At 43.6% G+C, this 15,469-nt stretch overlaps 2 protein-coding genes across 3 annotated transcripts in view; one reads left to right on the top strand and one right to left on the bottom strand.

Moving 5' to 3' along the window:
* The window catches only part of kif16ba (kinesin family member 16Ba), a 291,583-nt gene that overhangs the window by 154,777 nt on the left and 121,337 nt on the right, over window positions 1-15,469 (bottom strand). The window lies entirely within an intron of this gene.
* The window catches only part of strn (striatin, calmodulin binding protein), a 79,123-nt gene that overhangs the window by 50,427 nt on the left and 13,227 nt on the right, over window positions 1-15,469 (top strand). Inside the window, exons 5-10 of one of the 2 annotated variants that reach the window (XM_050043727.1) lie at window positions 2,187-2,357; window positions 2,451-2,586; window positions 2,863-3,025; window positions 9,626-9,739; window positions 13,972-14,115; window positions 14,222-14,358. In XM_050043727.1, coding sequence (XP_049899684.1) covers window positions 2,187-2,357; window positions 2,451-2,586; window positions 2,863-3,025; window positions 9,626-9,739; window positions 13,972-14,115; window positions 14,222-14,358 — 865 coding nt within the window. The remainder of the gene's footprint in view (window positions 1-2,186; window positions 2,358-2,450; window positions 2,587-2,862; window positions 3,026-9,625; window positions 9,740-13,971; window positions 14,116-14,221; window positions 14,359-15,469) is intronic. The other variant, XM_050043728.1, reaches the window with a different exon arrangement.

Genomic DNA, 15,469 nt, shown 5'->3' with positions numbered 1-15,469 from the left:
ATCAGCCAGAAAAGTGTGAGTTTAAACAGAGCTTGACTCACTGACTCGGTGCACATTTTAACATGTCTTTTTATTATATCCATTTGTAACAGATATAAAGGTGAGTGATTGTGGCGTTACAGGTCAAAGAAACCAGCACCTCACTTATTGTCAGTTGAGCAAAATCCGAATTTTCTTGTCAGTTTTATTCCAAATACTTTAGATTTCCTCAGTTTTGTTTCTCTGTGTTTATTTTGCCAAACATTGACTGAACTTTACCAGACCACAGGAAGGACAGAAAGTGTGTCTAAGGTCCTAAACTTGGTGGCACTGCCCTTTAAAGACGCTTCTCCATTGATATAATTGTGGTGTTGTGTAGCTCAGTGGGTACAGCAAGGCACCAACGCTGCAGGAAGACACTGAAAAACAGAATGAAGAGCGACGCTCAGGCCACACAGGGACGTTTATACGGAGGTCTCTGCTGAAGTCAGAGAAGACCGATGGAACGCTGTTCACTATTAATACCAACATCTGACATCTGGATCAGCCTGCTGGGATATTTGCATTTTTTTGTCACTTATTTTTTTGCTACTCGTCACATATTTGTCACTTCCTGTGTGGAGATCCTCCACATTTTTGTGATGTAAGTCATGCCTGCATCAGAATTTGGTTTGGACAGATGAGATGAATCTGCATCCATCAGTGGGGATGTCACTCTGCAGGGAGGAAAGAAAACAGCTGGATTTTTGTATAAAATCTCAGAAACAGAAACATAAAAGTTTAAGTTTTTTCCCTCAGTCATTGACGCAGACAAATATGTACAAGTTTCTTCTCATATACTATAACAAATGTAGAGTATACCTAATAAGGAGAGAGCTATTATTATAATTTGTACATTCTATAGTAAAAGGAGCTGAGTCAGTTTGACATCCTCTGTGACTACGATGAAATGGCTTTTTATCCATAGACTTCCATTTATGAATATTAAATTAAGCCAGTAAAATTTAAAGATTAGATTTATATACAACTGAAAACTCCAGTTGTCCAGGAGGCTTAGTAACAGTACATGATTCAGAAATAACGTAAAAGTTTCATATTTAAAAAATTATATATCATAGCTGGGATTAATGTATGAACACGTTGGAAAGAAAAGTCCTATTTAGATAAGAATCAGGTGAGACTTGCTTCGTTTTTACCACCAGAACTCTTTCAGTATGAATTGGTAATCTGATGAAGACCTGGAAGTGGGGATAGCGACTTCCTGCCTCAGTCAGCGTGGTAAAGTTGGAAAGATATCCACAGATTTGAACTTCAGACCTTTGGGGGCGGCTGTGGCTCAGAGGTCGAGCACGTCGTCCATTGATCAGAAGATTGTCAGTTCAATCCCCAGCTCCTCCAGTCTGCATGTCAAAGTATCCTTGGGCAAGAAAAACTAAAAATGTACGTACGGACAAAAGCCAAAAATGGCATACGCCAAAAAAATATTCACTATTTCTACAATCAGGCTTCCACCTCACCATCTGCCAATTCCCCATCTCCAAAATATTTGTATGGGTCAAACTTTTGCGTGGGGAGTGGCGCACGCCTCTTTCAGGCCTCGTTTTGTCCATGCACAATATTTATAAAGGAGACCCCTGGATACAGCATCGGAGGTGGGGCTCTGTTGATTCCTATGAAAGTTGCTCAGTGGCACATGAAGCCAAAAAAGCTCTGTTTCTGTGGTGTGAGATTACGCAGATGATCAGCACTGTTTCTGCATCATTGGTCCCATGGAGCGGGCGCATTAGAGACCTCCACCGGCCCGGCTGTCTACTTATAGTTTAGTGCACCGCTATCTTGAATGGGGATAAAATGATTTAATCATGCAGCTACGTTAGAAAAAACCAAATGGATCAAATCCTGATAGTGAAACAAGTCATTTCAAGGGGGTTGTGACGCTCAAAAATATTCATCCACTGATTTACAGACTTGGTCTCTCTTCCAGTGTAAGTCTTCGTGGGCCCAGTGGCATCATGAGCCGGACCCCGGAAATTGAAGTACCACTGTTTGGCCGCAATGGAAATTGGCTTCAAAGCCCGGGGCACCTCCTGGGGGGCTGATGTTGACTGGCTTATCATGAGATGATTAAACCTTGGATTGTCTCCTTTTCTTCACATTGACTCCTGAGCCTCCTCTGACCTGTCTGTTGTCTCTGTCTCCACCCTCAGATACCTGCAGGAGGTCGGATACACAGACACCATCCTGGATGTGAAGTCTCAGAGAGTGAGAGCGCTGCTCGGTCTGACCGGAGACTCAGGAGAGAAACCCTCAGAGAAGAAAGTCGAACCGATGGTCAACGGCACCGAACCGTCCTCCCTGAAGGACAGCGGCATGGTCAGGTATGAGATGAGACCGTATTTATTTTAGATTTTTTTATTTTCTCGCTGCTTTGACCTCTACACTCACCTTCTCTCTTTAATCTCTCCTTCCAGTAAACCCGACATGTCCGACTCAGCCACCGTGTTGGAGGCCTTCAAGTTCATTGAGAGCGCTGCAGCAGAATTCAGCGACGAGGACGAGGAGGAGGACAGTGAAGGACGGGATAAGACCATCTTAGACCTGGCTACAGTAAGACATTAACACACTAAGTCCTTTGACAAACTCATTCTGTTAAACCTCACAGTGAAATGTAAACACAAATCACAGCTCTTAATATGTAAAGCAAACAAAGTCGCAGCCCAGAGTTGACCTCCTACGTGCAGTTGTTAAAATAATATTCTTCTACCTTTAGCTCTCATTCTGAAGACAGACAGTGGTAACCTGTGATTTCATTTCCTGTCTGATGTTGTCAACAACAAGAGACAGATTTTCAATAGTTTTCCTCATTTTTGTAACTTTTAACAGATGGTGAGGAAGAAACAGTCGTCTACCCCTTCGTCCACGACCTCTGACCTCAGCGACGACCCCGACACGGAGGAGGCTCTGAAGGGTTTTGATTTCTTGGCGAGTCCAGACGAGTTGGACGGATCTCTGGAGTCCAGGAGCGGGGAGGACAGCGGAGAGTGGGGTAAGACGAGGGGACATTAAAAACATTTAGGTGACAGGCTTTTAATCATGTGCTCGGGATTTTACACCAAACACCTGCAGGTTTCACTGATTAGCTGGAAATTAAATCCAGAAGACATTTAAAGGTGCAATGTGTGAGATATGGGCAGAATTTAAGTTTTAAACATTCCAAAAAAGAACATTATCTACAGCCAACATGAGAGGAAGATGAGATAAAGTTCAGTTGTAGTTGTAGATTAGGGATGTCACTTACGGTTAATTTTTAAGGGGAAAAACAACAACGCAAAACGATGTGAAATACAAGAGACCTTTCCTTTTAGTGCAGCACTCTGTTGACTCATTGAGGTTTCGGGCTGCATTTCAAAGTGCTTTCCATTTACAGGTGGTGAAATTATAACGTTTTTTGTTGTAAATATTTTGCCTTTTATTTTAGTTTCTGTTGGTTTTGCTGACAGACAGCTGGTCACGTTAACAGCTGGAAACATGGCGCCCACTGTCCACCCTCCAGTCTCCTCTGGACGGTGGTTAGTAAATCAATGGTTAAGTGTTGACATCTATATTTGAGATAATTTTCTAAAAGCCTTCTTTGGTCCCTTTCTGCTCGCTCAGTGCAATGTGTTCGACTAAACAGCGTCTGCAGAAAGAAAAACAAAGCTCACAGCTGCTACCTGTGTCAACACCGCCAGGTGCAGCCAAGCCAACCGGGCCAAGCTAGCCAGCAGGCTCACCAGCCCTGTTTGGTCAAAGTCAGTGCTCACTGTTCAAGCACGACCAAGAATGGGTCCCAGTTCAGACAATACAAGGTCTGAAATCCACGGTACTTTACTTTAGGCCGGTATACAGCCAAGCTAAGCTAGCAAGGCTAAACTGGCTCTCAGGCTTACTGCTCGTCGCCCACTCAAGTCTGTGATGTTAATTGTTATCGTGCACCATGTGTTGGTCAAAGCTAAAATACGTCCACAGCCAAATAGTCCAAAACCCAAAATCTTTGATTTAAGGCAAAGACAAACAAGAAGACACATGAAGCACAGATGATTCAACTAATGACACCACAAACCATACTGAAAAACATCCCAGATAGTTTTGATTTATGGTTTTAATGTGGCTGTTTTCTTGCTAACACCGCCTCACGTAAAGAAGCTGTGTGATTCTGACCAATTTTCATAGTTTGAGCAGTTTGGTCGGTTTGCATGTTCTTGTCCAGCCGTAGTTAGCTGGAGGGAAAAGTTGCCTCTTAATAGTTTAAAGCATGTTGCCAGGCATTAGACATTGCACTTTTAAATATGACAACAGTCAAAATAATCTGAATTTGACTATTTTTTGTATTAAATTCACACTCATGTCTTCTACTTCAATGCACCAATAAAAAGTATAAAGTCAAGAGTCTGCAGCAGATAGAAAAAGTAAAAAACCACCAATACAAACCTGAAATCTTCTCAGCAGAGAAACTTTGTATTGACGTATAAATCAAGGTGAATATGCTGCCATTCATCTGCAGGGTCAGTCTGACTGCTTCACGCAGAATTAAAACATCTTATTTTAAATGTGTTTGTGAGTGGCAGCACAAGGCTGCTGCTGCACCGACGCATTTCCTGTCGATATATATAAAACTCTCCTTACAAAATGAAGTTCCCAGCTGGCGACCCGGCGGCCCCCGCAGTTTACACAAAATCCCCCTTTTTCTACTGTTTCTTAGCAACGCATCCAGTGTCATTCGGCCGATGACAAAAAGCATCCCCACGCAGTTTGTGATTCAACACTTCACAGTCCAGATAGTTGTAAAGGAGTGCTGACTCAGTGCAGCAGGTCTCACCACACACACAAGGCGTTAAAGCCCCGAGAGGAAAACTCTTTGTGGATTTCTCTCTATCTTTTTATTCTGAGCTGTGAAACAATCATCTGCCGTGCTGCTGTTTGGAGTCACAGACAGTGAGGATAAACCAGCTGAACACACGGTTAAAAACAGTCTCTCTGTGTTCGGCTGCGTTATGAAACACATTTATGGTTTCTGAAGGCTTTTCGTGTTGAACCCAAACCACCTCCATGACCCGACACATCACTCGCCCCGGGCTACCAGGACGGATGATGAGGCCCATTGTTTGTCTCGGCTCAGTCATTATGCAGCAGTGATTTCTGCATATTTCTTATCTTTGGATCTCCTCGTGAGCCCTCAGACCATCTGCACACCCAGTTTATTTTCAGCACCAGCTCAGCTGTCAGGAGGAGTTGAAGGCAAATCCTTTCACTCAAGTCACAGCTGCAAATCTGTATCTCTAATTTTTATATTCATAACACTTACGAACACAGAGATGAGAACTTCTACTTTTTGATTTTCCAGAAGGGAGAGCTGTTCAGTCCTTGTCAGACTAGTTCTACACCTGCTCACGTACACCACCTACAGCAAAGGAGATTAACTGCAGTTTAGCCCACAGGAAGTGTGCTGGGCTTAAAAGCTGTAGCTGTGTATCCAGGTTTCATTATGCATCCATGGTTTAGACCTGCAGATGAAGATGTGTCGATATCACCCCCTACAGGCAAAGGAACAAACAGCTGTTGAAGGTTTAACAATAGAACCAACTGTAGGTGATAAGTCCAGGTTTTCTCTTAATCCCAGTTCAGACCGAAGATTCGCAATGAGACGAGTTGAAACAGGCATCTTCTTGCAATGCGCCATTCTGCAACGTTCTAAAACCTGCTGGTTCATTCAAGTGTCACTGGATGAGACGGTGTATCATCTCTAGTCAACAACTCTCTGTACTTCTGATCTGTAACGTTGACAGGAAGTGACCACCATGAGACGGCGTATCATCTCTAGTCAACAACTCTCTGTACTTCGTTCTGATTTGCAGCTTTTCAGACTTATTTTGTGGCTGAATATAATTTGTAGCTTCTTAAAATCTAAATGAGGATAGTGATAGTGAGATACTGGCTACAGTGATGAAACAACACCAGCATCGGATGGACTGTATTCATAATCAATACGCCACAATAATATAAATAACCAGCGCCAATTCATCAGTCAATGAGAATGTGTGTGTGGGCGGGGCTTAAGCACATACAGCCAGCAGCAGCAGCAGCGACCCACCGTCTGACACCGGCACACCGTGAGGATGGAAACTTAGCATGTCAATTTGCCAATGCCAATTTAGTATGTTGAATTGGTGGTGAAGCCTGTCGGTGAAAGAAATACTCTGATTGGCAGTTCAGCTCAGCGCATGTGAAGAGAAATGGAAGTGAGGAAAGTAAACAAAGAGCTTCAATCACAAGGGACTGAGACCAAAACAAACTTGTTACATAAGTTCAGATTATTTTTCTTTATCCACTGAGCTCTTTAGCAGAAATGTTTCCTGATGCTTTCTGTTATTGTTCACCGGTGCACAATAAATATGCTGTGTTCATTCAGCACTGGATTGTGTTGTTAATGTGCTAACTGGCTAACTAGCGTCAAGACTGTCTTCTGGGTTTTCTTTTTGAAAGACGATTACAAACAATCACCGTCTGCTGGTGTGAAGAGTCATTTCCTCTCACACAGGCACAGAACGTACGTGCTGGTTGGCCCTCAGCTGTAGTCTTTGTGATGTGTTCACGTGCAACTTTTTTTGCTGAGACATGGCGACATCAGGCGATGCAACAGGGGGCCTTCGTTGTCGCCGCTAGTTCTCTGATGGGCCTTAACACTTTAACCACCACGTAGCAAAAACAAAATACTTGAGAATAAAGCATCCGTGTGTCACACTCAGCTCCAGTGGATATTATACGCTGCTTTATTTCTTCTTGTTCCAGAGAATGAATATTTTCCCTCTGTTTATCACCAGTTAACCTTTAACCATCAACATGTCTGAACCTGCTGCAGCTCTGCAGGTGGATGATTATTGGCTGAGCTGCTTTCAGAGACTTCAGATTAATGACATCATGTGTCTTTGTTGTGGAGTCGCTTCTTTAACTTCAGTACAGAAGCTGACTTTTGGAACTCAGTGGATTTTAGGGCTCTAACGTTGCTGCTGAGACTTTAAAATGTTTGTCTCTCTCAGGATCATCCCCCATGAGAGACATGATCATTTTGGTGAAATGTTGTTTGCTTCACTGTTTGAGTTTAATGTTTTATAGCATCTTGAAGAGAACATGTTGCTCTGCTGCATTAATGTTTCAGTTCCAGAACTGCAGAGAACCATCAGAGATCCATTTGGATTCCAGCTGTTAGTTTTCATTTGTTTGTTTCTTGTGTCTCATCTTGTTTCGTCTTGTGTTCATTTGTGTTTTTTCACTTTCACCAGCACGAATTTCCTGCACCTTCTTTATGTTTCATATTTGTTTGTTTGACATTTTGAGAAACTTTTAGCGTGTTGTGTTGGTGTTCCTCTTGTTTCCTCAGCTCAGTCTAAAATTTAACATCAAGAACTCAGCCTGTCAGCCAGTCAAGTGTCATTGACAGTGTTTCATATTCTTCATTACATGGTTTTTATCAGTAGCACACACTAATACAGTGGTGATTGTGTCGTACACACACTCCAGGGTTTTTAATTATTGAGAAAGGATGAAAATTACAGGCATTTAATTCTTTTTATTGTGTCTTTTGTAGATTTGGCCTTAGTTTAATTTGAAAAAAAAGCGTTGAAGTTTTTACTGGAGCCAGGATGTTGTTAGCTTAGCTTAGCACAAAGACTGGCAGCAGGGGGAACCAGCTAGCCTGCCTCTGTCCAAAGTATAAAAAAAATACACCTATCGACTCCCCTAAAGCTCGCTTTGGACTTGTGGGACGTAAGATTGAGTCAGGTTGGCTGTTTCCGCCTGTTTCTAGTCTTTACACTAAGCTAGGCTAACAATGTCCAGACTCCAGTTCCATACTTAAAGGGACGGTACACCCCTAAAACATAAACATATATTTTTCCTCTTACCTGTAATGCTATTTATCAGTCTATCTTGTATTTGCAGTATACATAAGGTGCCAGGGTGCATAAAAACGCTTTAAAACAGAGCTTGTTTATCAAAAAAGTGCCAGTAGAGGGTTCCCACCCCCATGACAGAGGTGCTAGCTAAGCCCTTAATGTCCTAAAATCCTAGAAACACCCGGTGTACATATATAGGGCTGCTGCCCAGGCCTCCTGTCGCTTTGCAGAAGTGGCTCCCAAGCAAGGCACGTTGAGTATCCCTGGTTTGGATAGTTTGTCGAGTTGCTGAGTGTTGGAATAATCCGCTGCAGAGATGGAACTAGAAGGCACTTGACTTGTGGGGTTGAAACCGCCAAAAAATACAGTTGAAAAACTCAAAGTCTCTTTCCAGAAATCATGACCCAGTTGCCAAAGATAATCCACAGACCTTGTTGTGAGCAGTTTCATGTAGGAACTATTTTCATTCTACCAACCAGAAGAAAGTGTGCATCTACTGCTAGCTCACCTAGCACCACTAAGCTATCTAACGTTACAGCTCAGCTAAGGAGGATGCCATTAATGTTTATATGTCACACTGTCACGTGTGCCAGCCTTTCATACATGAGTAGATGCACACTTCCTACCCACTGCCGCCTGCTGGTGTGGAGTTATTTCCTCTCACGCAGGCACAGAACGTACTTGCTGGTTCGTTATCAGCTGTAGTCTTTGCGGTTCATGTGCAACTTTTTGGCTGGGGCACAGGCGACGTGAGGTGACGCAACAGTTGCTGTTCTTTGCCGCTAGCTCTTTGGAGTCCCTAGGTCCAGACACACCAAACCAACATGAAAGAACTAGCGGCAATGAAAGCCAACTGTTTGGCCACTTCACGCCGCCTGTGTGTCGACCGAAAAGTTGCACATGAACACATCGCAAAGACTACAGCCAAAAGCTAACCAGCACGCATGTTCTGCGCTTGCGTGAGAGGAAATAACTCGTAATACCAGCAGATGGCGGTAGTCTGTAATCGTCATATAAATAAGGAAACCAGAAGACCGTCTTGACGCTAGTTAGCCCGTTAGCACATTAATAACACAATCCAGTGATGAATTAACTTTCCTCAGTTCCAATTCTCTTCTCCTGCACTGAGCTGATATGCAAATGAGTTTGATATCATTCACTGACAGGCGCTTCTGGAAAAGAAAAAAAAGCCAACAGGGGCCGCGGTGCAGTGACGCGGGACACACGGCAAAAGCCAGGGTAACAGGTGCTCACCAACAGCCCAACCTTAACCGACGGGCGACCGTTGGCTTGGTGTGCAGGAAAAATATGAGTTTTTGATTTGGGGCTGGACTGTCCTTTTAACACAGCAATTAGACTGAACTTCTCGTCCACCTTGTGGGAAGAAAGTGACTTTACTTAAAGCAATATTACTTTATCTACTTGTCTGTATTTGCATTTTCCATAAGCAGTGGAGTCTCTGCGGCCCCAAGTTATCATATCTGAAAGAATTTATGGCCAAAACTACAAAAGACCCAGAAACGTGTTGTAAAAGATCCTTCCTCCTCATCCCGTCTGCCTCAGTAGGTTTGTCAGAGTAAAGTTGGTTATGTACTCTAGTGCATCCAGACACTTACAACAGGTTTCTACCCCACCTTCCTCCTCCTCCTCCTCCTCCTCCTCCTCCTCCTCCTCCTCCTCCTCCTCCTCCTCCTCCTCCCCCTGCTGGCCTGTAGAGAAGGAAGAGCAGTCTCCTCTGGGTGAACTGGCCTGGGACGTGGACCAGGGACTGATAGCCCAGCTCAAGGAGCAGTACAGGAAGGAACGCAAGGGCAAGAAGGGGGTAAAGAGTAAGTCCTGTAGCAGGCCTGCAGTTCATCCTCTCTCCTCATCCTCGTTTGGTTTCTGTTCCTCTGACTCTCTTTGTTTTTATGTTTCCTTTCCTCTCAGTCTCTCAGGGCTTCACTGTGCTAATATTTTCATCAGCAATTATGCGAAAGTTGATCAGTATCTTAAAAAGTCAGACAACATTTAATCACATTACAGCTACTTAAAGTACTTTAAGTTAAAGTCACATTGTTGCTTACAGGGTTGTGCAGCCAGTTAATGGCTTTTTACTGACCGACACTCAACGATCTGTTGGTGTTGTGTAGCAGCAAAAATCAATGAGTTATATCTGGCATATTTGCTGTTATTGCAATAGTCTGGTAAAAGAAAATCAATACATTTACATGCTACAACAGAGGCCTGCACAGGTCAAGTTTTGCATATCTGCCTGCACCCACAAAGCGCAGTACCAGAACCGACCCATTACCTGTAATTATTCATTCATTCATTATCCGTAACTGCTTATCCTGTTCAGTAGGGCTGAGTTAAAATAGTGGATTCATCCAATCAATCTTTTAATTTAAACTTTTTCCCATGGATGTGTGAAGATTTAACCGTGTTAATCACACCAGTAGTTTTAATATGCTGTTCTAATATTACTGTTGTTGCTGTTCTGATAATTCCTTGTAAAATGTACAGTATTATCTCTCTGAGAATCTCTTTCACGTTTTAGCAGTAACTGAAACATCCCTAATATCCAATCAAATAGAAATCGAATCGATTCAGGATTTCAGTGGTGACACCCAGCCCTACTATTCAAGGTCACAGGGGGTGGAGCCTATCCCAGCTGTCTGGCAGGGTTCACCCTGGACAGGTCGCCAGACTATCACAGGGCTGACACATAGAGACAGACAACCATTCACACTCACATTCACACCTACGGACAATTTAGAGTCACCAATTAACCTGCATGTCTTTGGACTGTGGGAGGAAGCTGGAGCACCTGGAGGAAACCCACGCACAGAAGGGCCCCAGTCATACCAGTAATTATCTCCAAGTCAAATGCAACCCCAACCCAACTCGACCCCAACCTGTGATTAAACAAACCCTTTTATTGTTACCCTGTTTTACATAATGTCCCTTTAAGATGTGCAAAGCTCTCGCTCAGTTAACTCCCACTGGTTGTTACTTTAATTTAAAGTGACACAAAGATAACAGATTTTCCGCTAATCATCTGTCACATATCCAAAGTAACCGCCCTGTTGTTATCAGTCAGCTGCATCCTCGGCTGTGAAATGATGCTTTGTCAAACATCCTCTGCATATTTTGTCAGTTGTCAGATCAGGCAGAAGCTGCAGAGCGTCCACAGACACATCAGGCATCTGTGATCATTTTCGCTCTCACCTGCTGCTCACCCGCATTTAGTCCATCTTTAACTGTGCCCGACCCGGTGCAGAAGGAGAGAATAGCATGTTTTCTGCCTGACGGAGACTCAGCTGCAGGACCTCAGTTTTAATAGACCAACTCATATACACAGATCAGCCGAAACATTGAACCACTGACAGGTGAAGTGAATAACACTGATCATTTTGTTACAGTTCAATGTTCTGCTGGGAAACCTGTGGTCCTGGAATTCAGGTGGATGCCACTTGACACGCTCCACCCACCTAAACACTGTTACAGAGCAAGTTGATGGCTTGATGGCAGTGGCCCCTCCAGCAGGACAATGTGTCACGTCTCTCTGCAAAACTGCTCAAGAATGGCCCGAGTAACGTGTCACAGAGCTCAAGGTGTCAACCTGGCCTCCAAATTCCCTAAATCCCAATCTGATGGAGCATCTGTGGTACGTGCCAGTAACCCATCTTACCTCCCACAGGATTCGAAGGATCAGCAGTCAACACCCCGGTAGTCTCTATATACAGACTCTACATTCAGTGAATGTAGAGTCTGTAGGCAAACCCCGGAGATCTTGCCTCCAGAAGAAGAGCGGAAGAGCCCTGGTTTCCGGTGCTAGGCTGTTTGTAGTCNGAATGCCAAAAAATCGGGGGTCTGCCCCCAGTGCCACACACCACCGGATACCCCCAGAGATCTTGTATCAATGCCAGAACCAAGTCCACTCCGCTGTGCAGCCTCTGACCTATCAAGGCGTGGACGCAGGACCTTTGGGATACAGCCTTGTCCCACAGATGCGCCATCAGATTTGGATCTGGGAGCCAAAGAAGCCAGGTCGGCGCCTTGTGCTCTTTGTCACATTCCTCAGGTCACTGCCATTGGGGAGTGCTGTTGCCATGAGGAGATGTACTGTAATGGTGTTGGGTGGGTGGAGAATGTCAAGTGGCATCCACATGAATTCCAGGTCCAAAGGTTTCCAGCAGAACATTTTATTGTAACAAGATGATCTTTAAGTGTTTCAGCTGATGTGTGTATTCTGTCTTACCAACCATATAACCCTGTAATCTCACCCTCATCACCTTTCTACTTGTTGAGCTAAAAATCAGCCTCCAATCTCACCCTCCCACTCTTTGGTTGTGTTTCAAATCACATACTTCAGACTAAACACTTAACATTCTGCGTTCACACTTCACAGTACGGGAAAGTGCAATGTAGTACTGGCACACTCAAAACAGTCCCAAAGGTGAGTGTGGAACGATGGACACTTCTCACCCTCAACGGTCACCATCTTTATGACGTAGTGGAAGCTACGTCACAGTGACCACCGCCACGTTTTACAGATGTTAGTTGTGCATGTTTTTTGCACTAAGTACCACTACTATTGTCAAAGAGAAGCCGTCAGTAATGTTTGTTGGGTCTGTAATGATTTGGTACTGCAGTCAATAATGGAGTGCTAATGTTAGCTTGGCACATTTTAATTAGCACTGACATTCTAGCGTAAGTTTGGTTTATGTGTAGGCGGAGATAGCGGTCAAATGTCGGCGGTAATGCTTCACCTTCAGTTTCAGTTTATTTTATTTGAGAGGGGGCAGTGCAGGTTAACAAATACACTTGGTATAAAAATGCCAGAAGTAGCCAAGAGCCTATTTTTAATCTGTAGTCTCTTGGCCAAGATGTTACACAAGGCTACCAAAAATACAACAAAAAACATCAATCAATCAATCAATTTTATTTATAAAATTGATTGATTGATGTTTTTTGTTGTACCAAAAATACAACAAAAAACAGTGCATACAATTTAAAAGAGACGTCTGTGAACACATCAACAAGAACAGAACATGCAAGGACGAGTCGAATTTTTTAGTCAGTTTGCAATTTGCCGATTTAAAAGAAGACAAAGACGTGGAAGAGGCGGTTAAAAACAAAAAAGCTGTCGTCACTTCCTGTAAGTGCAAAACGGCAGTGTGTGATTTAAGACAACACCACCCTGGTGAAATAAGTGCACCACACAAGCAGTGCATAGTGTACATAGTGTACTACTGGAAGTATGTGATTTGAGACACACAGCTTGTCTCAGTGTCTCTCCCTCTCTGTTTCTCAGAGGTTTAGTGTTTGACTGAATCCAGTGTGGACGTCTGTGTCTCTGTGTCGTTTTCCACCTTCATGTAGATTTCCTGCACTTTTCCCAACACTCTCAAAGGAATGCACTGACTTTCAACCATCACATTTATGTTCCCGATATCAGACACACACCTCATCCTTTACTCTGATCCATTATTGAACCGTTAGCGTTCCAATCCATCAGTCATCTTTGTGTGTGTACAAACAACAGTAATCGTCTGCACTTTAAATGGATTATGCTGTTGACATGATGTCACAGTTGTGCAGTTTTCTGATGTTGATGCATCATGATAATATCCAGTAACGATATCAGTGCATCTCTTCATATCCCTGTTTGTTTCTTCATGTCTTTGTGATGATGAATTCTGCAGTTCAACAAACAGCAGCTGCCACATTTCATCTGTGTCACTTCTCGAGCAGATTCTTCTTATTCCTGTGTATATCGTCACTTTGTTTCTCTGCTTTTATTTGCTTCATCTTCTCTGTCGGATCCTCTGCAGAGCTGCTGCTGCATCATCTTCTGCTTTGTTCTCATCCTTCATGCTGATTTCATTCCCTTTTTGTGACAGTTTGAACTCTCGAGACTTATTTTGCCTTCACTTTGCTAATGTGCATTTTCATCTTTCTCTCCTCAACTCCTTTTCTTTACATCGTTCCGCCGCCTTTTCCTGACACCATTTTTATGTTTCCTCCTCTGATTTCTGTCTCCCATGTTCTCTTTTCTCCTCCTCACCTCCTCCAGGACCAAACCGGTCTAAGCTCCAGGACATGCTGGCTAACCTGCGGGATGCTGAGGAGATTCCCTCCCTGCAGCCTCCTGTGACACCCCCCTCCCGCCCCGCTGTACCCAGACTCAATGAGCATGAATTGGGACGCCCAGAAGAAGGTAACCTGCCCTTTTTCTCAGTCACTCACATGTGACAACTGTACAATATGCTCACTCACACTCAGTCAGGTTTTTCTGAACCCAGCCATCTGTTTTGTCTCCGTAGAGGCAATGACCTTCCTGCCATCGTCTGGGAAGTCGTTCATATTGGGCAGAGTGGATGAGGCGGTTTCTAACGAGCTGGGACTGGGAGAACTGGCAGGACTGACGGTCGCCAACGAGGCTGAAACCCTGGCTTATGACGTGAGTAAAATGAACACAGTCTGACAGCTTACAGTGGATCAGAGGCAGGAAACACTGAAAACTCTTTAGCAGCCAGAGTGTTTCTGACCGAACTCCACTGAACTCCACCCTCTGTCAGCTCCACCCCTCAGGCCTCCTCCTTTACAGAGAGATAAAAAATGAAATTCAGTTTCAGCTGTTTTATTTTATGCCTCCGCACCGGCAATAGCCGTGACCAGAGGCATTATGTTTTCGGGTTGTCCGTACGTACATACACAACGAATTTCTTAAAATCTGGCACAAACTTTCACTTGGACTCAAAAATGAACTGATAGGATTTTGGTGGTCAGGGGTCAAGGTTACTGTGACCTTGCCTGTCACATTCTTGTGAATGTGATTCCTCAAGAACGCACTTAAGGAATTTCTTCAAATTTGGCACAAATATTCACTTGGACTAGATTTTGGTGGTCAAGGGTCAAAGAAAGGTCAAGGTCACTGTGACCTTGCATCCATCTCATTTTCATGAACACAACATCTCTAGAATAGCTTGAAGGATTTTTTTTTTATTTGGCACAAACATCTACTTGGATTCAGTGATGAACTGATCAGATTTTTGTGTTTGAAGGTCAAGGTCACTGTGACCTCACAAAACATGTTAATGGCCAAAACTCAAGAATTCACACGCTAATTATGACAAAACTTGGCACAAATGTCTAACAGGATAAAATAATGAAGGTCAAAAGGTCAAAGGTCAGCTTGACTGTGACATCATCATGTTTTAACGTCATATCTCAGGAACAGAAGGGGAGACATTTGGTCAGATACTGAATTGGTGACTCTAATCTTGAAACTGTGCTGATTGTGTAGATCTTCTGTGTGGCGGAGTCATACAACCACAGGGTGGTGGTTCTAGTAATAAAGTAAAGGACAATAATACTTTGAGACAATGGTAGTTGTAATTTTTAAATCTTTATTAACAAAGAAAATACATTTGTGGGTTACACATGGCATGCAGCCATCTGGCCAATGATTTTTCATAACTCTGTTGGAGTGTGCCTCTGAAAAACCTCCGTTCTGCCCTATCCATCTATCCCAGCAAGAACCAGGACACCCCACCCCGAGGCGTGAGGGC

This window comes from Epinephelus moara, chromosome 5, assembly GCF_006386435.1.
Source record: "Epinephelus moara isolate mb chromosome 5, YSFRI_EMoa_1.0, whole genome shotgun sequence".
Taxonomy (NCBI): Eukaryota; Metazoa; Chordata; class Actinopteri; order Perciformes; family Serranidae; genus Epinephelus; species Epinephelus moara.
The sequence above is the reverse complement of the archived record's forward strand: the minus strand, read 5'-3'. Positions and strand labels throughout refer to the sequence as shown.